At 45.2% G+C, this 25,026-nt stretch overlaps 1 protein-coding gene and 1 long non-coding RNA gene across 3 annotated transcripts; one reads left to right on the top strand and one right to left on the bottom strand.

Moving 5' to 3' along the window:
- Window positions 1-21,409: 21,409 nt before the first annotated feature.
- Window positions 21,410-22,573, bottom strand: LOC131922692 (uncharacterized). 2 transcript variants are annotated; one of them, XR_009382361.1, is made up of 3 exons: window positions 22,460-22,573; window positions 21,881-22,093; window positions 21,410-21,716 (listed from the first exon to the last, which is right to left on the bottom strand). It is a non-coding gene; the product is annotated as an uncharacterized LOC131922692 (long non-coding RNA). The 2 variants fall into 2 exon arrangements; XR_009382362.1 differs by having other exon boundaries at window positions 21,947-22,093.
- A 243-nt stretch (window positions 22,574-22,816) lies between these two features.
- On the top strand, window positions 22,817-24,724 carry LOC131922848 (uncharacterized). The gene is made up of 3 exons (XM_059277697.1): window positions 22,817-22,845; window positions 23,624-24,261; window positions 24,409-24,724. Exons 1-3 carry the CDS (start codon window positions 22,817-22,819, stop codon window positions 24,474-24,476), a joined length of 735 nt encoding a protein of 244 aa, XP_059133680.1. The 3' UTR covers window positions 24,477-24,724.
- Window positions 24,725-25,026: the final 302 nt, after the last annotated feature.

The following is a 25,026-nucleotide window of genomic DNA, read 5'->3' as shown; positions in this document are numbered from 1 at the left end:
ATCAGCAGCACACTCATCTTACAATTGAGAGAGCGAGGCCTAGTTCGGTTACCGACCATGCCCAAGGTCACACAGCTGGACGATTTTTCTTTTGGGGGCTCGTGCCATTTGAGTTGTCCCTGAGATAGTGAGTGAGGGTTTCTCAGATATAGTTGAGAATCAAGAAAAAATAGCTGGGAGGAGGTTGAGGTCTGGGAGTGAATACTGCACAGCTGGAAGCAGCTGTACTGCACAGCTGGAAGCAGCTGGCAGGGCCGACAGAAAAGAAGCAGAGGTGTTTAAGAACAAGAGGTTGGGAGGAAAAAAAAATCTCTGGAGAGTCATCAGCCCTGTCCAGGGAGGAAGGTTCTAGTCCAGCAGGGTAAGAGTTGGACAATACCTCAGGAGGATAATTGTGTTTAACAAAAGAGCCATTAAAGAGGATTCTGAATATATCCCCCACACAAAGAAGTAAGATGGTGGCACATGCCTTTAATCCAAGCATTCTGGAGGCAGGGGCAAGTGGATTTCTATGAGTTCAAGGCCAGCATATTCTACACAGAGAAACCCTGTCTTGAAAAACCAAAGTAAAGCCTGGTGGTGGTGACACACACCTTTAATTCCAGCACTTGGGAGGCAGGCAGATTTCTGTGAGTGAGTTCAAGGCCAGCCTGTCTATAGCTAGTTCCAGGACAGCCAAGGCTACACAAAGAAAAGAAACCTTGTCTCCCCCAACACCCCCCCAAGAAAGAAAAACCAAAATAGTAATAATAATAATAAGAAGAAGAAGAAGTCTGCTTTAATGGCTGTGCCATTTACCCTGAGCTAACCATTACTCTGTGTATACGTGCACCTTCTGTTCCACACTGTACCCAGTAAATATGTCTAATTATTACATATCAATTAAAAATTAAATCACTGGAAAATGCTGAGGATGTTGGTTTAAAATATTCACAAATTGCCAGGCGGCAGTGGCATACACCTTTAATCCCTTCACTCGGGAGGCAGAGCCATGCAGATCTCTATGAGTTTGAGGCCAGCATGGTCTACAGAGCAAGTTCCAAGGCAGTTAAGGATACACAGAGAACCCCTGTCTCGAAAAACCAAACCAGAGCAAACAAAAAATAAATAAGTAAAAAATGTTGTTTCTTGTCAAAGATTTGGTCACAGCAGCAAGAAATGAACTAAAACCACATGAGCTGGTTGCAGGTGGGAGGTGGAGGCAGGAGCCTCAGACAACTACATATCAAGGTGAAGCCAGCCTGGAATGCAGGAGATTGAGATCGTGTCCGAAAAAGACTGGCAGATGACACTGCTTTAATGCCCTCTTGATTCACTCCCCAGGAGGAGCGAGCTGACTCTGGCAACTGCCCTCTATTTGCCGTGGCATGAGTGTGCCTGTACACACACACACACACACACACACACACACACACACACAGATTAATAATAAAAAAAAATTTAAAAGAACAAGAAAGGACTCATACAGGATCTATTTTGCTTTTGCTTTAGCAAACAAGTGAGCACACGTTCGTACAAACTTTTCCCTTATCCTAGCTTCCCCTGATGTGGTAACATTTTGAATAAAATTTGCCTCAAGATCAGAGGAAACATGGGAATGGGGGTGGACTTGGGGAAAGGTGGGGAGGCGGGCTGGGACGGGGGAGAACAAGGGAATCTATGGCTGATATGTAAAATTAAATTAAACTATAAAAAAATAAAATAAAATACTAAAAAAGAAAAAAAGATCAGAGGAAAGAACAAGCCACTAGATTAAACAGAGGCCAGGCAGTGGTGGCACACACCTTTAATCCCAGCACTTGGGATCTCACACCTTTGATCCCAGCACTTGGGATCTCACACCTTTAATCCCAGCATTTGGGATCTCACACCTTTAATCCCAGCATTTGGGATCACACACCTTTAATCCTAGCACTTGGGATTTCACACCTTTAATCCCAGCACTTGAGATCACACATCTTTAATCCCAGCACTAGGAAGGTTGAAACAGGAAGTGATATAGTTGAGCAGAGAAAGCAATATAAGGCAGGAGGAGACAGGAACTCACGCTCTTTCAGGCTGAGGAGTTGGTGAGGTAAGAGGTGGTGGCTGTGACTTGTTCTGTTTCTCTGATCTTTAAGCTTTCACTTGGTATCTGGGCCCGGTTTTTGTTATAAGACCATTTAGGATTTGAGCAACACCCTGATATCTGCACAACTTGTCTGTAAAATTTATCTTTACCTGCCTTCCCCTTCTGTAATATGTATTCCTTGGGCTTTTGCCTTCAACACTCCAGCCAAAGTGTAATATAAATTTGTGGATATATATATATATATATATATATATATATATATATATATATATTCCCCCCCCCCCCCGGTTTTTTGAGACAGGGTTTCTCCGTGTAGTTTTGGTGCCTGTCTTGGATCTTGCTCTGTAGACCAGGCTGGCCTCAAACTCACAGATATGACCTGCCTCTACCTTCCAAGTGCTGGGATTAAAGGCATGTACCACCATTGCCTGGATGAAAAGAAGCATTTAAATGAGGAATGATTTGTTTTGGCCTGAGGCTTAAAGGGTAGTGGTCGATCGCCACAACACATGACTCCATGATGGCAAGAGTGTGCAGCTGAACACCTCCATTGTAGCATGAGTCTTAAAAGTTCTTATTAATAGCCGGGCGGTGGTGGTGCACGCCTTTAATCCCAGCACTCGGGAGGCAGAGGCAGGCGGATTTCTGTGAGTTTGAGGCCAGCCTGGGCTACCAAGTGAATCCTAGGAAAGGCGCAAAGCTACACAGAGAAACCCTGTCTTGGGGAAAAAAAAAAAAAAAAAAAAAAAAGTTCTTATTAATAAAATCAAACCCGAGGCAAGTTATTGGGGTGAAATGCTGGGTGGTCAGAGAGACAGAACAAGCCACAGCTATCTCACCTCACCAGATTCTCAGCTGATCTTGTTTCCTCAGACTGGAAGCTTCTGTGTCCTCATCCCAATGGCTCTCAGCTGAACTGTGCTCGAAACCTAAAAACTTAACCAGCCAAATGCTTAACCAGCCAAATGCTGCTAGTTTCTGGTCTCCACGCCTTATACATCTTTCTGTTTTTGCCATTACTCCCTGGGATTAAAGGCTGGCTTCCTGGGATTAAAGGCGTGAGTCACCATGCTTGGCTGTATCCTTGAACACATGGATTTCTGCCTCTGGAATGCTAGGATTAAAGGCGTGTGCTATCACTGCCTATCTTAAGTACCTAGTGGCTTTTCTGTTCTCTGACCCCAGATAAGTTTATTAAGGTACACAATATTTTGTGGAATACAATACCACCACACTCCATTCCTTACATATCGATGGAGCAGGATGAAGAGCACAGGTAGGAAGTAGGGCGGGGCTCACCCAGTAAACCCACTTCCCCCAGGAAGGCTCCAGCTCTTAAATTCAACAGCCTTCCCGAAACAGTGCCGCCAGCTGAGGACCCGTGGGAGACATTTATTCCGTATGATCTGGAGAAGGATGTACAGTAGCCATATGGACTTGTGATTTTTGGATGAGTGAATTTATTAAGTATATAACCAGCCAAAGTCAAACAAACAAACAAAATGGTGGGCAGAATCACATCAGGTTCTTAAAACATCCACCAGAAACTTTTGCTTCGATGAGAGTTGTCATCCACAGGACAACCAACATCACACTGGGAAATTCAGAAGTTAGTGCATCTGTAGACTTCTACCCTTGCCTTCCTAGATATTCATCATCTGCCAAGTACTAGCCAAGATCCCCGCAATAAAATCCAAATCAATCATTCCTTGAACACCAAGTGTTCAAACATGAGCCTTCGTGGAACTTGACGGTAAAGTCATATCTTCTGTCTTTGAACTTCAGAAGACCCTAAAGATGCTCACAAAATGAGATTTTTTTTTTTTCTCTTCAACCAACAGGCTTTTTTTAAATTTTTTTTTTATTTTTTTTAATCTTGGATGTCAAGAAAATCGATCTGGGTAAGGAGATATGAAAATATGAGCTGGAATCAGAGAGGGCTAAGGGGAAGGTGACGAGTTCAGCTTTGGACTGGTGTCTGGAGGATTCCATGTACCACGAATGGTTAACGGGTGTAATGGTTGGTGAATGAGAGAATGGCGGCCCAAACAAGCATGTTTTCTGTGTCCCGTCCTACTGAGATTTCCGTGTGTAAGGAGCGAGATTTTCTTTTAAAGCTCCTTGTGTTGAGGTGGGTAACTTGGGTAGGGTTACGTACTGGAAAGGGTTGTTTTTCTGTTGACAGTGTTTGGGAGGTTTAAACAAGGGCTGTAGAGATGTGTGCTATCAGCTAGACTTGGGGTGCCTCGGCTGCAATTTCTAGCATTTCTCTGTTCTGAAGAAAGGGGCGCCTCTGCAGCCGCTGGTACAAGCTGTTGCTGGCCTCCCATCTCTCTCCGGGCAGACCAGGCAAATCTTCCATGAACTCAGTTTGGGGCAAATGACAAAATCTCACAAGAACTGTCCTTTGTGGCTAGCCTTGCAGCAGTGAGACTGTACCCTACTTTAAAGAGTGGTCCAAGGATCAGAAGTCAAGGTGAATGATAAAAACCAGCAGGGCACTGCAACCACTTGCAAACTGGCCTTCTTTCTAGGGGCTTAGATTTATGCAGATTCATTTGTTCATAATGTGGGAGTGAAAACGGGAAGTTTGGAAAGCTACTGTAAACAAGCTTGCTGTTAGCATTTAGGCATCTGTACTGTCCTGCCCTTAGGGTCCTGACAGGATAGATATATCCTCAGCTGCAGCCACTAAGAGCACCCCCTGTGTGCATTTGTTATGTCTCCCTATAAAAGGCGGGCCTTGTCCACTTCCCGTCTCTTTCCCTTTCTCTTCCTTCGCTCTCATCCCCAGGGACTGGTCTCTGCCTCCTCCTCTGCCCCTTCTCTGCCCTCCCCTCAATAAACCTCCCACGTGGGCCTATTGTATGGTGTGACTCCTTCCCGCCGTTTTTAAAATACAGCACTTGCACTTTTGAAAAGAGTAAATAGAATGAAAATTCAGAGGACAAAGGACGTGGATGGGAATTCTATTCTGGTCAACTCTGCATCCTTTGACTCATTTTTGTGAGAGGTATGCTGGTTACAGTCACAGGCTTGGGAAATGTGGCCGGAAAGTATCTCACTCCCTAAAGGCTCAGGAAACTATTTACAGACAAAGAGTCGAGAGCAAATGGTTATTTCTAATGTTTTGTGCCAGATGGGCCCCACCTGACTCCTTTTGGTGCCAACTTCTGTCTTCAAGCTCTTCTGCTGTTACTGCCTAAAAGGTGGGACAGACGAGAAGGGGGTGTGGGAAAGAGCCAAGACTTTCAAGGAGTCACTCAGTGGTACGAGCAGTTGGGATTTTAAGGAATTTTTTGTTTTCATGGTTTTTCAAAAATACACAAGAAGCCTTATACAAGACATGTAGTGTGTGTGTGTGTGTGTGTGTGTGTGTGTGTGTGAGAGAGAGAGAGAGAGAGAGAGAGAGAGAGAGAGAGAGAGAGAGAGGAGGGAGGGAGGGAGGGAGGAGAGAGAGAGAGAGAGAGAGAGAGAGAGAGAGAGAGAGAGAGGGAGGGAGGGGAGGGAGGGAGGGAGAGAGAGAGAGAGAGAGAGAGAGAGAGAGAGAGAGAGAGAGATGGATGAGGGGGCATGCCACAGCATGCATATGGAAGTTAGAGGACAATTTTGTGGAGTCAATACTCTCCCAAGTTCCAGGGTTCAAATTCAAAAGCTTTTACCCCTGAGCCATCTCACTGGCCTCCATGATACAAGATTTAAAAGGAATCCTAACACCATCAGTGTCAAAGGCCCTTATATGCAGTCTGCAGGCCCAGAAGATATGTATATGCCTGCAAGCAAAAAGAAAGAAGAAAAGGATGAATGAAAAGTAGGTAGATAGGTCTAGAGGCAGTTACAGCTGAACAAATAAATAAATGCAACCCCTCAGTCTCTACGGGAGATTGATTCTAGAACTCTCCAAATAAAACAGAATCCGAGATTACTCAAGTCCTTCACTCACAATGGCATTGTATTTGCATGCAACCTAATGTAATGCCCATGCTGTGCATTGTTCAGGGAATAATGAGAAGAAAATGCCTGTTACCTGTTCCATACAGATATATTTTCTAAATATTTCTCATTCTGGTTGGCTGAGCCTCAGAATCCAGAGGGCAGACTGTAAAGAGACAGTTGTATAAGCAGCCAAAATGAAGCTCCATTGTCCTCACGGTGAGAGCACACATCCCACCTGCTGACTCTCCATTCAAAACTCACTGCTACTATTACCCGGCAATTCTAATATTCATCTTTGTTTTGTTTCATTTTGCTTTTTAGAGTCCAAGCACATTAAAAGCAGCACTCTACCAAGTGAACTATATCTCCAGCCTGAGCTCAACACCTTTCAGACTGTCCTGTGCCACCCTTGATTGACGATGTGCATACATCAACGGTCACGCAGTGTGACAAGGCAAATTCGTGTAACGCAAGGGAAAGCGTTTCATAGCCTCCCCCAGCGTTGACATAATTCAAGTGGTTAGACTAGTGAGAGACATCACTGTGTGGAAGGAGACACATAATGAAAGAGGTTTGGAAAAAACGGTCCCTCATCTGGGCTCCTACTTCTCGGTTATTGGGGAATGAGGCCAGGGCTTGCTATGGTTTGGATATGCAATACGCCTTACAGGCATGGGGTTGAAGTCTTGGTGCCCAGTTGGTGGTGGTACTATTTTGTACTATTTTGGCCTCTGTGCCTCCACATCCCGTTTTGGTCCTCTACCCACTGAGTTACCTCTGCAGCAACTAGTGGCACTAATTGGGAAGGAGGTGGAAACCTTTAGGAAGTGAGGCCTTGCTGGAGGAAGGAAGTCACTGAGAGAGCTTGCTCAGGCCTTCAGTTTGTCGGGACCACTTCCTGTCTCTTTGCTTCATGGCTGTCTTAAGTGAGCGGTTCCGCTCCACTCCCTCTGCCGTGAGGAACCACCGCCTCACCACAGGCCCATGGTGATGGGGCTGAACAACTGTATGCCAAAACTGCTGAAACCCCGAGACAAAAACCAATCCTTCTCTTTAATTGGTTCTCTTGGGTATTTGTCACAGCCTTGGAAACACTAACCGACACAGGAGTGTGGGGTTTCTTCTAACCCGAGGCTCAGCCTTAATTTGGTCTCAGCCAGTTTCCATAAGGACAGTTTTATTAGGACGCAGACATGCTAACACACCCATGTATTATTTATGCTTCTAAGCTACAATGGTAGAGTTGAGACAAAGACCCAAAACACAGCATGCCTGAAATATATACTATCTAGATCTTTTTAAAAGAATTTGCCTATTCCTGTTCTGAACTCATGCCTCTTAAGTCAGGCTTTAAGGATCACTAGGGAAGTTCTGAGATGTACCTCCAGTAGGTTGTAACTAAAGTGGGAGTCACAGGCTAGCAAAGCCCGACAGTGATGTGACCCCTCGAAGGGACCTCCTTCATTATTTTCCTACTTATAATCTGCTTAGACTTAAAGATGCTGAAGACTCCAAGTCCCAAACATGGTCTTTTCTGGCAACAGAACCAATACTGTGATGTGGGGTTCCAGGAGGAACAGAGAAGTGATCTTGAGTGTTTCCTGAGGCCCACTCGGGCCTGGGTGGCTGGGTAGGACAGTGAAGTGGTTTCATTTGAAGTTAGTGGGTAGACCACCTGGAGGCTGGAGTTGACCCCTGAGAATCCTGGGGTTAGTGAAGGACTCTCAGGAAATACCCCAGAACAGGCACATCCCTTGAAGTCAAAGCAGATAGAAGGAGGTATGGGCCCAGAAAACCCACAGAGCTCTCAAAGCAGCTACGACAAAGTGAGCTCTTGTCACCTGCAGCCCAGAGACAGAGCAAGAAGCCACCAGCCAGTAGAGCTGACCTAGACCCTTACCCCTTCCCAACCCCCCTCCCTACCCATCCTGGTGGGTCTGCACCAACAGCTGGCAGGTTGGGAGAGACATAGGCAGTGTGAGAGAGGCCACAGGGTGTGACATCACACCTCAGTGTAGACTCCCAGGCAAAAGCTGAGGAGAGGAGGCTTACTACTGTTGAATTCGGTGTTCTCTCACCCCAGCTACTAACCTGGAGATGTTCATGATTCAGTGTGACTCGTTTGCTACCTAGAAATGAGTAGAAAGGCACTGAGTGGTGATGGAGTTTCATCAGGACTCATGAGAAGACTCTGTCCACTGAGGAGAACTCCAGGGTGAGTGCAAACAGGGCAGACCCTGCTGGGAATGTGACTCATGCTCACTCAACCCACTGGACCCAACAGTGAATATTCATTGAGCACTCACACGCATCACACACCACACCACACACTTTTCATAAAATAAGCCGTCCCTGTGAGTCTATAGTAAGTTACTGTCACAGAAGGGAAGTCAGGACAGGTGACAGCCCACAGCCTAGTGAGTGGTTGAGCTGAGATTCAAACCCCAAACTCCCAAACACTGTTTTTCTCCCTCTGCACTCACTGGGGAATGGACCAGGCCCATGGGTGCTCAAGTCACGTGCAGAAAATAGCTCAGTATTTGGGTATGACTTAGGACCTCCTCCCCCAAGCTTTAAGTCATTTGCAGATTGACTGTAATCCCTGTGCAATGTCAAGGCCATGTAAACAGGTGTCCTGCTGCATTGTGTAGGGAAGGACAAGTGACAGAAAGTGAAAAAAGCCTGCACATTCTCAGTACAGGTGCAATGGCTACAATTTGATTTAAATGGATTCATTTAGTAGGGAAGGCGCACAGAGGCAGGGGCCTGCACAGAGGCGAGGGGGGGGGGGGCGCTGCTCGCGGAGGGCGGGGCCTGCATGGAGGGCGGGGCCTGCACGGAGGAGGCTAGGGGGCGTTTTGGAATTGGTGCTTTCCCTTGACCCTGCTGAGGCAGGGTTTCTCTTGTTTCTGTTGTATTTCATGGATAACCAGAGAGTGGACAATTCTCCTGCCTCTGCCTCCTATCTCAGTATGAGAGTGCCGGGATTACAGATGTGCACCACTGGATCCAGCCCTGGGTTCTGGGCTCTTGTTCATCAGGCTTGCGTGGCAACTGTTACCACCTGTCGAACCACCTCTTGACCCCAGATTTTTTTATTTTTTTTAATACAGAGACTCCCTGTGTATCTCTGTCTGGCCTGGAACTCACTGTGTAGACCAAAGTGGACTCGGACTCACAGAGGTTTGTCTGCCTCTGTCTTTCAAGTGCTGGGATGAGTGGTGTGCACTTCCGTGCCTGGGCCCAGATGCAGTGTTAAAAAGTGTTCTGAATCTGCCATTGGTTGGCCCCATGGATGCAGAACACACAGACATGTAGTGTCTGCTGTTGTACGGTCTCGCGGCCCAGGAACCCAAGAGCCGGTCCTGGAGAGACCGAGTATTTCCTGCCACATTCTGGTTGACGGGAGACTTGTCAGGCTTCCTTGGATCAGCTGACTCACAGGTGCTAAGTGGTAGAATTGCCTGCGCTGACTGAAGCCTGGACTAGCTCTGGACCCTCTGTTCTCCAAACTGAGGGCTGGTGAGTCACACCTCACTCAGACAGCACGCCCAGATGCCTTCTACCTGTCTAGAACCTGGCACAGGCTCACACCCACAGCACTGCTTTCTGGGAGGACTTGAAAGGAAGAGCAACTTGTTCTGCAGAGAGAGCCGGGCGCGCGCACGGCGTGGCAGGTAGACGATGATGGGACGTTCTCCCAACCTCCTCTCCAAATCTTCTGTAGCTTTCGGAGATATGTCTTCGACTCTTCGGTGTGAACCATTTCACCCGATGAGTGTCTGTCCCTTCAGCTCTTTGGAGTCCCTTGGCTAAATATCCTGTGAGATGATCCAGGTTTGCACAGACTGAACTGTAGTACAGTCTCTGAGAACTAGCATCCTGCTGAGGATGGGAAAAGTTAACCATCCCAGGCAAGTGAAACAAACAGATGCATAAACAAACACCATTCCTCTGGTGTTTTCTAGGTGTTGAAATGGAAAAAAACTAGTCTTTGGTGGATGTGTGTGTACATACATGGACGTGTTGTCAGCCAAGTGGAACAGCAGGTCTGATTACGTTCATAGCACACTGTTGTTCCTCAAGACCCCTCTGAGTGTACTCAGAAACCAATCAGAGAGTTTAACCGGAATGCGCTATCAGCTACAGCCTGCGCATCACTCAGGTCTATGGTCTCAGACATTCTGCTGGAGAAGGGCAGGGTTGTGATATGCCATTCTGAATGTTTAGAGCTCCTTGAGATAACGATTGAGAAATGGCCCATCGTGGCCCTTACTCACTCCATGGAGTTGAGAGACACTGGGGATTGGCTGTCTCTATTATGTATATATTCCACTTACGCCCTCAGGAGCTGGAGCGATGAGCACAGATCTGGGGGATCTTTGAGCCCCATGAAGACAAATGTTTGTCAAAACTCAGTTTATTACCCTATTGGCCATAAGTGCTTTCTCTGATCGAAACTGGCATTCTTAATTCACAGGAGATAGTATCAGCTCACTTTCCAATAATCCTCCAAAGATCCAGGCACACATTTCTCCTGGTCAATGGAAGGTAGATGTTTGGGGGAGGATCATGACAAAGACTTGTAATATCCACTTGAATTTTATTGTGGCATCCTTCCTTCATTCAGGAGACTCTGGGGTTGTGACCTAATTCAGGTTTGGGATTGAGAATCTCTGCCAGTGGCCAAGCCCATGTGTCTGTTTATTAGACCTGAGTGGGCTCTTCATTGCTTTTGTTCCTGGAAACTCTATCTGTAATCAGCCCCAGCCAGAGCAGGTTGGCTTTGTTCTGTCTCTGTTTCCTTACATCCCTCTTGATTCACTGTCCGGGAAGGTTCGAAGGGAGGTTAGCTGCCAAGTCCACACCCTAGCTACAAAGGAGCCCAGTAGGGGTCACAGAGATAACATTTTAAAAATATTTCAGCTATGGAAAGTAAAGTCTGTCTTTCACCAAGATTTATGTTCTGGGAAAATAAGTCCTGATATCTATTCTGAACGCAGGAAGAAATTCCCCTGGTATTTAGTTAAAAACATTAAGAAATAATTTTTGTTAAGTTATTGAAAAAAATTAAAATTACGTGTGTGTGTGTGTGTGTGTGTGTGTGTGTGTGTGTGTGTGTGTACACTTGCAGAGATCAGGGAATAATTTGGGGGAGTTGGTTCTCAGCTTCCACCCTGTGGGTCTCAGGTATCAAACTCAGGTCATCAGGCTTGGCAGCAAGTACTTTTTTCTGCTGAGCCAATCTTACAGGTCCCCACCTCTTTCATTGCTTAATAACCATGAGGTTTCAGAAATCATTCTCAGCCCAAAATGTAGCCCATGATTTCTTCCAGTGAAGTTTAACACTATCATTCCCTCTGCCAATGATTTGTTCAGAAAGCCAGCTATAAGTTTGTACAAGCTGTTCCTCTGGCCACAGAGTTTGGCTCAGGGCTGAGCATCTGCTACATTCTAGTCTAAAGAGCAACAAGCTCACTGGTCCTGTGGATCTCGGGGAAACAGTTTTCCTGTTTCAGAAAGCTGGAGAAAGAGAGGCAACAGTAGCGTGTACTCTGTGTGGTATCTGCCCGTACCATGATGCCAGTGTGAGGATGCAGCTGCCACAGGATGCTGGGGAGGCCCAAGACCTTACTACAGATACGAGATCCACTGAATTAAGTCAACTCTGCAGCATTTGTAGATCTGAAATTATGAGAGCCAATACATTTGTGGTTGCTCACACCAATTTGAACTTTTTTTCCTGGTTTTTGTCATTGAGGATATCTTGATTAAATCAATATAGAATCACCTATGATTATAACTCTTAATGAAAATCTCCAAAACTGGTGTTCCTGTATAATAACCGACTACTATCTTGTATGATGAAAGTGGCCTGAATTTGGACTAATATGACAACATAACAATTATAAATACTGTTACAAAAGAAATTAGCATTGATAAAAGAACGAAATGCAGCTTTTATAATGTAAGAGAGGAACATAAAAATTTTGCATGCAGTATATCGATGCTTCATTCATACCATTTAAATGAACAAGGCACTATCAAGTATTCAGAAGATGCTTGTACACGTGGAAGTATACAAACTGCCTCTCCCCACCTTTTTTTTTTTCCTGTTGAGCTGCTTTATTACTATTCTGAGGCATAGAAACACCAGCATAATTGATTTGCAGTACAATTTCAGGTAACATTAATTTGTTTTTCTCAGTAGTAAGCTCCTAGGGCAACAATTTTTATTATAATTGAATTAATTCACACCTGTGGAAAAAAAAACAAAAAACGATAAAGCCCAGGGCAATGAAGAGGCAGCTTTTACGTTTGTCCATGTAGTGGTCAGTCTTCTGCTACTGTCATAAATACACGTGAAAGATCAATTTTTTTGTTTTTTGTTTTTTGAGACAGGGTTTCTCTGTGTAGCTTTGTGCCTTTCCTGGAACTCGCTTTGGAGACCAGGCTGGCCTTGAACTCACAGAGATCCGCCTGCTTCTGCCTCCCAAGTGCTGAGATTAAAGGCGTGTGCCACCACCACCCGGCTGAAAGATCAATTTATAGAAACGGGTTTATTTGGGCTCCCAGGGATGGAGACTGTCGTCAGTATTGCTTTAGCCCCATAGCAGCACATCAAGTCGGGAGTGTGTGGCAGAGCAAAGCCACTCAATGCGTAGCCAGGAAGTGAAAGAGAAAGAGGAAGATCAGGGTCCCACCACTCCTTTCCAGGGCTCGCCCGCCTGGAAGTTCCACCACTTCCTAGTAAAACCTCTCTTGGGACCAAGCCTTTACCACGGGGACCATAGGTCATTTGAGGGGTCACTGGGGCTCCAGACTGCAGCAGTCTTGATTTTGGAGGGCTGAGATGGCTCCATTCCCCATGGATGGATTTCAGTTCCACTATAAACACTTGGTTTCTTGTGTGCTGATTTTTATAGTAAGAAAAAACAGCAAATGAACTGATGTTCCCCTTCATGGTTCACTGCCTGGTGACTGGTATTCTCTCCATATTCAGTAGATTGCCAAATGCTAACAAGTAACCGTGAGGGCAAACGAAGGAACAAAGGGTTTCGCACACACTGTCTGGAATGGGCGAGTAACTCTACCATCAGCAGCGAAGGGCGTCATGGCCACAATGTGCGCACTAACGGACCTGAGTGTCTCACTAGTCCTAGGGAGAGGTGTGGAGATATTCTTAGGAGTCTAACTTGGCATTTGTGTCTTCCTCTCACTGCTAGTTTTTTGAGACAGGGTTTCTCTGTTTAACAGTCCTGGCTGTTCTGGAACTTGATTTGTAGACCAGGTTAGCCTCAAACTCACAGAGATTCACCTGCCTCTGCCTCCCAAGTGCTAGGATTAAAGGCGTGCGCCGCCACCACCGCCTTATTTTTCACTGATAGTTTTTGTTATTGTTGTTTTGTTTTGTTTTCTGAGACAGGGTTTCTCTGTGTAGCCCTGACTGTCCTGGAACTCACTTTGTAGAACAGGCTAGCCTTGAACTCACAGAGATCCACCTGCCTCTGCCTCCCGAGTGCTAGGATTAAAGCATGTGCCAGCACCGCCCGGCTCATTGCTAGTTCTTAGGTAACCTTCCTATCCTCTTCATGCCTTCCTTTTCTTTTTGTTGTTATCACAGTTTTATAACTTTGACAATTGAGCAGTTAGGTCTCACCCACATCAGCTGTCTGTAGTTTTGCACGTGTTAACAGGGACACAGGTTAACAGAGCACAAAGCTGGCTTGCTGCCTCTTCGTCCTCATTACATTTTCTGGACAGACGTACCCAAAGATGATCTGGAACATTCCTTCTTCCTTTGGGCCACAGGGCTTTGTTGAGCCTGGTAGCAGTGCACACCAGGTGTCCCCACCACCCTGGTGGCCATTCTCAGAATTTCTGTGAGTGGGGAAGGAGCATGGCTATTGAAGCCCATTCCGTGGACGTGCTTATGACTGGTGAGGTTGCATTCTCAGGTGACCATCTTGTTGATGGCAGAATGGCCCTTCTTTCCAGGAGCCTTTTGTTTTTGTTTTTGTTTTTTTAAGAAGTAAATGAGCTAGTATTTATAAGTGTTTATGGTGGCATTTTATTTGTACTGAAATGTGATTTTAATTGTATGTTAATAAATAAAGTTGCCCGGGGGTCAGAGTTATTAGAGCCATAGCAAGAGCGTGGCGGTGGTGGTGCACGCCTTTAATCCCAGCACTTGGTAGACAGAGCTAGGTAGATCTCTGTGTGTTCAAGGATACAGCCAACATTGGAGACACATGCCTTTAATCTCAATCCCAACCATAGAAAACCTGGAGGTCTATACAGACAGGCAGTGACGAGGCAGTCATGTGGTTGGGTTTACAACCAATGAGAAGGCAGAACAGAAAGACTATATAAAGACAAACACATAGGAAGTAGCTCTCTTTCGGAGAGGTCTCTTGGCTTAAGAGGCTAGCTGCAGAGTAAGGCTCTTAGCTCTGATCTCTTGGCTTTCTTCTTTGCATTGGTTCTGTGTTTCTTATTTAATAAGACGGCCGGTTACATCTACAAGTGTTTGTCTTAGAACCTGGCCTTTGGTAAGTACTATACTTTTAAATAACAAATAACTGTGCCTCCCTCCTGCAATCACCACCATCACAGCAGTTAATGCTCTTCCAAGTATTTCCCCTCTACTGTTTGTGTCATCTTGACCTTGTTTGTCTCCGCCTACTACACATGAGAGTGTGTTTTATGGTTGGCTACAGTGCTGCATCTCATAAAGGGTAATAAAACTATGGCTAAGCCTGTTTTTATAGATAAAGTTTTATTGGAACACAGATCCCCTCATTTACATACACTCCAATGGCAGAATTGTTGATAGAATAGACAATACGTGGCTTGCTCACAAGGCTTGAAATACTTGCTATTTAGTCTTTTGAACAAACAGCAGAACTCTAAGATGTATTTCTAAGCTACATGCCTGTAATTTAAGGCATGTAATCTAATTTAATTTTATTTTCATACTTACTTTAACATTTTATATTGTCCTGTATTTACACTACTTCCCCTACCCCTCCCTCAAATTCATAGCCTCATTTTCTTTGTTATTATTGTTATATATGTGTGCTAGCTAGTTTTTAATGTTAAGTTGTCACAAGCTAGAGTCATTTTGGAAGAGGGAATCTCAGTTGAAAAAAATGCTGCCACCAGACTGGCCTATGAGCAAGCCTGTGGTGCATTTATTGATAGATGATTGACGTTAGAGGGCCCAGCTCACTGTGGGTAGTGGCGTTCTTGGGCTGGTTGGTGGTCCTGGGTACTATAAGAAAGCAAGCAAGTGTTGCTTGTCTGTACAGGTTTTTAGAGCCAACCTCTTGGTAGTGGATAACCAGTTAGGGGGCTCATCCCTGAGGAAGACTGGTCCTTCTTCTCTCCTTAGTTAACAATTATCTGTAGCTTTTTACCTAGGGCCGGGGACTTGAAAGAGTTCCCTCATCCACATTGGGATATGAGCTGGTATTGTTATTATTCAGGTCTTGTTTAAGCAAGCATATTGTTAAGAGTTCATGGGTACAGTTTCCCTGTTATGTATAGATGATGCAATCTCACAGTAGGTGTCCTTGTCCTCTGCCTCTTGCAATGTTTCTGTATCTTTTTTTGCATCTTGTAGGTGTATCAGTTGGGGCTGGGTACCTCATGGTCAGTGGTTCTTTGTATTTTGACCAGTTACGGTTTTCTGTGTTGGTTTCCCTGTGCTGCAAAAGACGTTCCCTGATGGGTGGTGAGAGCTGCATTTCTCTGTGGGCTTAAGGTTGAGTATTAAAAATGCAGGTAGAGATTGACAGTGGTTTAGGAACATGGCAGGAGTGGGGTGTAGGTGTTATGAGGGGAGAAATGGGAAGAATGGGGGGTTATAACTTGGGAGGTGAGGAGGGCAATACAGAGGAAAAGAGGATGCATCAACAGCACTACGGGTGTGTGTGTGTGTGTGTGTGTGTGTGTGTGTGTGTGTGTGAAGTTATGCCACTAGGGTTGATAACGTTCCCCTTAAGGGCCATAGTACAAGCTATCTAATAAAAACTCTAGTACCAGGGATGAGGAATCTCCCTTTGAGTTCTTGGTCAAGGGAGTTCAAGAGGCCCCCCAAAATGATACAGGCTGTTGCTGGTGCCCTTAGCTCCCCACCGGAATTTGAAGATGAGTCCACGTTGCTGAAGGCACCATGCATTCCAGACTTGGACAAATTGTGCTGGATCTGACCTGGACGCCTATTCCCTGAGCACAAGCTTTCACAGTATTGAGTGGTGCCGTGCAAGCCACCAAGGAAGAAAAGTAATCAGCGGTCCTATCCAGTCATGATGCCTGAAAACCACAAAGATGAGCAGAATGGCAAGATGCCCCTAAATAGTGGTAGCCAACTGCTGTTTAATTGGACCAAAGTTCTGCTTAATAGAAGGGAATTCATGCCTGGTCCTATAAACTGCCCATGGCTGTTGAGGCCGTGGGATCTAGAGGAGAAAATACTTTGCCACTGTCCCCAACCAGTAAACTTTTAAAAGATACATATTTCTTTCTTAATTCTATTGGATAACAAAGGCTGAAATGATTCCAACAGAACTGTTCACCCAGCTCAACTATATCACAGATAAGGGTCAATTTTTATTAATATGTTATTACAAGTTAGAGATTGCATTTGCTCAGCCCATGCCTGCTGAGAAGCTGTGGGCTCATCATCTCTTTCTGTTTCTGAGAAAGTTTATTTCCCTCCTCAAACAAAACTGAGACTCTTCATTGACATGAAAGGAGTGACTCATGGCCCCCTGGGAAACAAAGGACGCAGGTCTTCTGCTGACCCCACCTCAGGCTCAGAGATAGTTCCTGGAGAGCACATTCCAAGTTCAACCTTGGCTTTTTTTTTTTTTTTTGGTTTTTCGAGACAGGGTTTCTCTGTGTAGCTTTGCGCCTTTCCTGGGACTCACTTGGTAGTCCAGGCTGGCCTCGAACTCACAGAGATCCGCCTGGCTCTGCCTCCCGAGTGCTGGGATTAAAGGCGTGCGCCACCACTACCCGGCTTCAACCTTGGCTTTTACTAGGCAGCTTTTACACGGTTTCATTACTGAAGACAACTGCTTAATCCTGGACATTGTTTTGTTTTGTTTTCTAAATTTGTGCTTGTAAGAAAGTCAAGGGAAAGAATTAGATGGATCTGCTTAAATCTACCATGAATTTGCTCCTGGGAGAGTAGTTTGGAGCACAAGACAGGAGCTGATTCACAAATAGAATGAGTAAATGTTTGGTGTGTGGCTGCATTACTGTGCATCTTCCGTGATCTTGTATTTTATGTGCGAGGATGATCTGTTAGCCTCTAGCTCCCTCTATTACCTCACATCTCCTTGTAGTAAATTGTTTTCCTTAGGGCCTGTGTCCAGACAGATCATTTTAAGCAATCTGTCTTTAACACGTCTTAAAATTATCCTAGGGTTTCCCCTGTAATTCTTACCATTCTAAGAGTCTGTCTCCTCTGGATGGAATGCCTATCATTTTATAATGCCATGACATCTGTTCATAAATCTTTACTGTATGTGCTACTGTTTAGATCGGCAGACTCTGTTCTTATTACCTGTGACATTTTCATCGACTTCCTTTGCAAAGTGACATTATTGCCATCCAGCCTGAGGAAGACTGAATACCTGACATTTCCCACATCCTTTTATCAGAATCATTCAGAGCTTGCCTCTCCCTCACTCAAAGTATAAGTTCAAAGGCTTTCTCTTCTTTTGAATCTATTTCCTAGAGAACTTTTCTCTAGCAATTGTCTCATTAACGAGATACTGCCTAAGGCACAACAGCTCTGTCTGGTCTGCGTTCTGACTTAGTGAAATCGTGTTTGAACTCTTTATCATTAAACTGTAAGGAAATGCAGAAATCTATTGCTAAGGAAACAGGATTTTTTTTTTTTAAGAATGACTTGTATTACTGATCCTGAAACAAATAGTAATATGTAGGATGTACATGGTCACTTATGCCAATTTCACTAATTATTTTTTATTGATTCAACCAATTTACTAGGATTACTGATTGTTAACTCATTCATTTATTTATCCCATGTGCTGTTTTTTGTTTGTTTGCTGTTTTGGTCAACTTGACATAAACTAGAGTTATTTTGGAAGAGGGAACTTCAGTTGAGAAAATGCCTCCATCAAATTGGCCTGTATGCAAGTCTGGGGGCATTTTACAGAGTACTGACTGATGGGGAGGGCCCAGCCCACGGTGGGGGTACCACTCCTGGGCAGGTGGTCCTGAGTTGCACGCGAATGCAGGCTGTGCAAGCCGTGGGGAGCAAGCAGCAATCAGCTCCCCCATGGCGTCTGCTTCAGTTCTCTCTTCCACATGCCTACTCGGAGTCCCTGCCTTCCCTGACTGAGGAAGTGTGACTTCAGAGTCGTAAGCTCAGATAAAACCTTTCTCCCCACGTTTCTTTCGGTCACAGTGACACTGTGTTTGTCACAGCAATAGACAGCAGACTAGACCACGCCCACAATGCAATTGAAATGAACATGGAATACCCATTCCACTACGAGCTGGAGCCATAATTACTAGTTTGTGACACAAAATTAGAGCATTGTTTATTTATTTTTTTAAAAGATTTATTTATTATGTATACAGCGTTCTGCCTGCACACCAGAAGAGGGCGCCAGATCTCCTTATAGATGGTTGTGAGATACCATGTGGTTGCTGGTAATTGAACTCAGGACCTCTGGAAGAGCAGCCAGTGCTCTTAACCTCTGAGCCATTTCTCCAGCTCTGTTTATTCATTTTTTATGTTATTAATTCATGATAAACATTTTTCTATTTTCCCCATTAGAAACATTGTAACTATTTTCTAAGCTACTTCTATCTCTGAGTTAATTCCTCTGTCCCTCTCTGCCTTACTCCCTGGAGAAAAGGTCTCTCACTGGCCCTTGAGCTCCTGGCTAGATTGGCAGCCAGCAAGTCCCAGCCATCCTCCTGAACGCCTGTCCTCATGCTTACATACATGGCTCCTACCCTCCGAGCCATCTTCTCAGGCCCTCTGTAGTAATTTTTTAATACAGAAGCATGACTACGTTCCTTGAATGGCCGCATTGTACTGTTCCTTTAATACACTGGTGGACATGAAATTCTGTATCTTTGTGTCTTTGTGTATGTGATCATATATAGAGCATAAATGGTACATGTACATGTGTGTGGACGGATAGATAGATATAACTACCTATCCGCCATCAGTATCACACTCTCTGATTGTGACTCAGCTCCAAGTAGCTTATACTTTGTTTTTATTTTTTTTTCAAACCCCAGATTGATTTAGTAGAATGTTTAAAAATACCCAAGAAATTAAGTTTAATTTTCATGGAAATTAAAATTTTTTAAAGATTTATTTTAGTTTTATTTATGTATATGTGTTCCATTTCCTTTTAAACACAGTATTTACTTAGCAGAATGTTCGAAAACATCCAAGAGCTTTTATTTCTTGTGGGCTTTCTTTCTTTTATGATTTTTTTGTATTACTGTTGTCTATGGATGGTGTCCTATGACCTGATTACCTTCTGTGTGGCTCCACCTTTTAAAGATTCCACTGTCTCTCAGACTGCCATTCTGCTGACCTAGCACATGAACCATTAGGGGAGAAACCATATGCAATTGTAATCCCCAGCCAAGAACTGTCTCATCGGAAACCAAGCCAGTGAATGGGACTGTGTCTTTAAGTTCTGTGTTGTGTGATGAATGGCTAGCAGACACGGAAAGGGAGGATAATAAAAAGAAGCTGAGCATATCACTGAAAACAAAGGTCAGTGGTCTGGATGCCTGCTTCAGGTCGGGCATTCAACTGGGCACTTCCCATTCTTCTCTTCAGCTGTAGCTGCCCCGAGTGTTTGAGTTTTACTGTTTTACAAATGAGTCAACTGAGGATCCACAGATAAGCTGCTCACTAACAGCGTGAGAAAGCGGCAAGGTCAGAGTTCAAATTCACATCTTCTTGACCTTCCTCTGCCATACCAGCAGCCTGAGAGTCAAGCCTCAGCTACACATTTTTTTTTTTTTTTTTTGAGACACGATCTCATTTACACCCAGGCTGGCCTCAAACTTACTATAGAGTCAAGAATAAGTTTCTGATCCTTCTTTCTGCCTTTACCTTCTTAGTTCTGGGAATATAGGCTGGCACCACTATTTCTGGTATAATTCAGTATTGGGCCTTGAACGCAGGCCTTGTGTATTCTAGGCAAGCCCTCCACCAATCCATCCATACATAACCCAGCCCTTCGCTGCATGGTTTTAGAAAGCCATTGTCTTTTCCCTTCCAGCCTCACTGACCTCAAGGGTAGAGTGGAGATAAGGTGAATCAGATTCTCGGCCCATCCCAGTACTTTGTGAAGATGTCACAAAAGGATGACGGTGGTTTTGCAAATGACTACTCTCTACTACTATCAGTTGTCTTACGCTGGCCTGGAGGAGTTCTTGCTAGACTTTAGAGTTTCCAAGTCTAAATAGAAGACATTTGACAAGCAACTTCTGAAATTTTCACGCTCTCAGTCACACGACAGACCTTCTATTTTAAGCGTTCAACTTTCTCTTTGGCTGCAGAGCACCAACTTTGACCAAGTTTCTGTTCCTCAAATCAGTTTCTTTATCTGAATAGGTAGGAGTATCACATAGACTTACTAGTGTCTAGCTTTGTGTAAACAGTCCTTAATGTGGGCAGGTAGAAAGAGACCTTGGCCGGGCGGTGGTGGCACAGGCCTTTAATCTCAGCACTCAGGAGGCAGAGGCAGGCGGATCTCTATGAGTTCGAGGCCAGCCTGGTCTACAGAGTGAGATCCAGGACAGGCACCAAAACTACACAGAGAAACCCTGTCTCGAAAAAACAAAAGAAAACAAAAAAAAAAAAAAAAAAAAAAAAAAAAAGGAAAAGAAAAGACAAGAAAGAGACCTTGACTGGTTGTCATGGGTCTGGAATGGAGCCCTGCCCTGGCGTTCAGCAGCCATAGGATGTTGGATGAACCACTCTACCACCTTTCTTCTCAGATCTCCACGTCTGCAAATTGATCAACAGAGCTCTTTCTTGGGCGTTCCCTTCGTGGATGCCGTAGAAAGGACTGCAGGAGGCTGGGGTGTTGACCACTGGTGGAGTACATAGTTAACACGTGTGCCGTCTGATGCACTGTCTTGCTGAGGACAGGAGTCATCTCTCTGTCCAGTGTCTCCATGCTGTGTATAATGTCCACTTATTAGTGAGGAGCTACCTCAGTTATCCAGTCCGCCATCTAGGTTGCTTCTAGTCAAGTAACTCTTACTTTACTTGATAATGGCCCCCCCCAAAGGGCAGGAATAGCGGTAATGGCAAATTTATTATTTATAATAGTATGCCATTATGGTTGCTCTATTTTATTATGAGTTATTGGTGAGTCGTTTTTTTATATCTAGATGTTAAATTTTATTGAGGTACACATGCACAGGAAAAAAATGTGGTATCCAAAGTGGTTGGTACTAATTACAGTTTCAAGCATTTGTGGGAGATCTTAGAATATCTCTCCTTTTGATAGGGACCTGCCCGCCAGATTCCCACCATTATGGTAAAGTGCATGAGTTAATTAACTTACTAAGAGTTTCAGAGGAGTTTTCAGTTCATGATTGGTTAGCTCTGTTATCTGGGCCTGCGGCAAAGCATCATATAATAATGCACGCATCGACTGGATCAAATCCACTTATTTCATTGCTAAACAGGAAAAGAGGAAAAAGACGGGGCTATACTTCCACAATCCCCTGAGAGGGCTTGTTCTCAAAGACATAAGGACTTCCCATCAGACCCCTCACCCTACAGAACCAAACACCTCTCGGTGGTGGGTGCCATCTTTGGGACCAGGCTGTTAGCATACAGACCTTTTGTGTGACATACATGATCCAGACTGCAGCAAGGGGACTGACTACTGTAATAGCAGTGCTCACCCTCAAGGACCGTGGGAGAATGCGTTCAGTGAACGATTGTGGTTGGCTTATCTGTCAGAGCAGAGACTCAGCTAGTTTTCTGTGCAGTTTCCTTGCCCTCAGCTGAGGCCCGAATGTAGCGGCACCCTGAACTTGGATTTCCAGTCTCTAGAGGAGTGGGATGAGAGAGGGGAGTGTGGAGAGAGCAGACTCTCTCCAGGCAGGGAAGGAAGGACTGGCCTGTGATGTCTCACCACACTGGACAACCATGTGAAAGAATTTTCACGTGTGTGTGTGTGTGTGTGTGTGTGTGTGTGTGTGTGTGTGTGTGTGTATGGAGGGGGATTGGGGGAGGGCAAAGGGAAAAGTCACTCTTGGCCCAGGTCAAGCTGAACTGAAGGAATTTCCCTTTGAGCTGAGGTGACTGATAGCCACAGCCACCATGGTTCACTTATGTGGCTGTATCATTTATCTTGATCTGATAATCCATGTTGGTTTTCCTTTCCTGATGGTAAACACTAGCTTGATCATCACCTGCGCTGCCTAGAAGGGAGGAGGCTTCAGCCTCCATGGCTTTTCTTTGGAGGTTTCCTGCTTCCTTAAGGCCTCCAGGAGTGGAGGCATATACTGTGACCTCGGAGGTCACAGGTGTCCTTATCTGTGACTTCAAGACTTGCAATTGTTACATGGGATTCTATCCCACTGATGCAATGCATTCCGTCTGTTTATTCATTTAGTGATGCTCCTGGGCTTTGAGGTGGATGAGCATAGGGACTGTCTTCTCACTGGCCCAGCTCTCTTCATGCACACAGATGACAGGGTGCTGTGGAATGAGTGGGTGTTCCTCCTTCTAAGTTCAAGTGTTGAAACTGACATCCCTGCCCCCGTGTGATGGCATTAGGAAGCAGGGCTTTGGGGAGGTGAGTAGGTCATGGAAGAGGAGTCCTCATGAATGAGACACATGTCCCTAGAAAAGGGCCCCAGGGAGCACTCTCTGAGTCCTCTTTCCATCATGTGTAGATAGAAGTCAACTGTCCACAACTTGGAAGAAGGCTGTCCTTAGAAACAGAATGCGCCTTCACCCTGAACTTGGACTTCTAGTCTCTAGAGTTGTAAGAGATAAATTTCTGGTGTGTGTGTGTGTGTGTGTGTGTGTGTGTGTGTGTGTGTGTGTGTAGGTGCACAAGGTTCACATGTTCATATGTGCTTGTGTGAGATAAATTTCTGGTGTGTGTGTGTGTGTGTGTGTGTGTGTGTGTGTGTGTGTGTGTGTAGGTGCACAAGGTGCACATGTTCATATGTGCTTGTGTGAGACCAGAAGTCAACCCTGGGTGTTTTTCCTCAGATGCCATCCACCTTGTACTTTTTTTTCTTGAGACAAGATGGCCTAGAACCCACCAAGTAGGCGGGCCAATGAGCCTCAGCATCCACCTGTTTCCACCATACCCAGCTCTTTTGAAACATGGGTTCTGGAAATGGAACTCAGATTCTCATGCTTTTAAGACAAGGACTTTACCAACTGAATTATTTCCCCAGGTCCCAATTTCTACTCTTTTTTTTTTTTTTTCAATTTCTACTCTTTAAGCCACCAAGTCTGTGGTATTTTGTGTTTGCAGTTGGAGCTTACTAAGACAGAAGAAGGTCCTGCAGTCACATTCTTGGTTCTTATTTATGGTCTGCAGTTGTCACAAATTAAAGACTCACATCTGCTGAGTCAGTCCATGCCACGCTATCAGCATCTACGGAGACAGGCTATGCCACGTTATCAGCGTCTGCTAAGACAGCCCATGCCACGCCATCATCATCTGCTGAGACAGTCCATGCCACGCCATCAACATCTGCTGAGACAGCCCATGTCACACCATCGGCATCTGCTAAGACAGTCCATGCCACACCATCAGCATCTACTGAGACAGCCCATGCCACGCCATCAGTATCTGCTGAGACAGTCCATGCCACACCATCAGCATCTGCTAAGACAGGCCATGCCACACCATCAGTATCTGCTAAGACAGGCCATGCCACACCATCAGTATCTGCTAAGACAGTCTATGCCACACCATCAGCATCTACTGAGACAGTCTATGCCACGCCATCAGTATCTGCTAAGACAGCCCATGCCATACCATCAGCATCTTCTAAGACAGCCCATGCCAAGCCATCAGCATCTTCTAAGACAGCCCATGCCAAGCCATCAGCATCTGCTGGGACAGCCCATGCCACACCATCAACATCTGCTGAGACAGCCCATGCCACACCATCAGCATCTGCTGAGACAGCCCATGCCATACCATCAGCATCTGCTGGGACAGCCCATGCCACACCATCAGCATCTGGTGAGACAGGACACATCTCACCATCAGCATCATTTGCATTTGGCCCCCCAGTGATTTGTGAGGGTTTCTCCTTTCTTAATTAGTGGGGGCATGGCAATGATTCATGGTATCACCTGCTACCGAGGGTCCATATTTCTGTCAAAGCAGTTGGACCAGCCACAAGGCAGCCAGTGAGAGAAGTGCCTGTCTTCCCAGTCCTTGGTCAAACAGGATAACATGACTGATGAAGATGAGGCCATGCCATGAATGCAGGTGATGTCTTCACAGGGAGTTGCTGCCCCTCAAGAAACCTGCCTATGCTTCCTGTCCTTCCTGCCTTCCTCCTCAAACCCCCCCCCTGCCCCCACAACTCTGTTTTGCTATGTAGGAGGTAAAGGAAGCCCGTGGTTTGGGGAAAGTCCTGTTTATACAAAACTAACCTTTTTCAGTTTAATAAGACTCAAGCTGTCACCAGGAGGCACCATATGGACTCGTCATGTTCAGTCCTACTTCCAACCGGTTCATGCGTCACCTGTTCTTATTTGTAAACAGAACTCCACATATGCCCAGTTTTATAGGTTCCACCAGCCCATTACTGTCAGTTATCTGTTGTGTAGAGTGGATCAGGATGCCTGAGTAACCCACAAGTGAGGCTAGGCTTGAAGATGCACGCTACCTTTTCTGTAACCAGATCCTTTCTATGGACCAGGGACATTAGAGCATTAGAATTCCTAAACGTGTTCCGCTAGGTGCAGTACCATTGGTGGGCAACTCATATCCAGGAAG

The sequence above is a fragment of the Peromyscus eremicus genome, chromosome 12, assembly GCF_949786415.1.
Source record: "Peromyscus eremicus chromosome 12, PerEre_H2_v1, whole genome shotgun sequence".
Classification (NCBI taxonomy): Eukaryota; Metazoa; Chordata; class Mammalia; order Rodentia; family Cricetidae; genus Peromyscus; species Peromyscus eremicus.
The sequence above is the reverse complement of the archived record's forward strand: the minus strand, read 5'-3'. Positions and strand labels throughout refer to the sequence as shown.

Excerpts from the sequence above, each read along its gene's own strand:
- LOC131922848 (XM_059277697.1), top strand. The coding sequence starts at position 22,817 with ATGGCATTAGGAAGCAGGGCTTTGGGGAG. Across the intron at positions 22,846-23,623 it reads GGAAGCAGGGCTTTGGGGAG|ACTCACATCTGCTGAGTCAG; the intron begins GTGAGTAGGTCA and ends CACAAATTAAAG. Across the intron at positions 24,262-24,408 it reads TGCCACACCATCAGCATCTG|TTGGACCAGCCACAAGGCAG; the intron begins GTGAGACAGGAC and ends CTGTCAAAGCAG.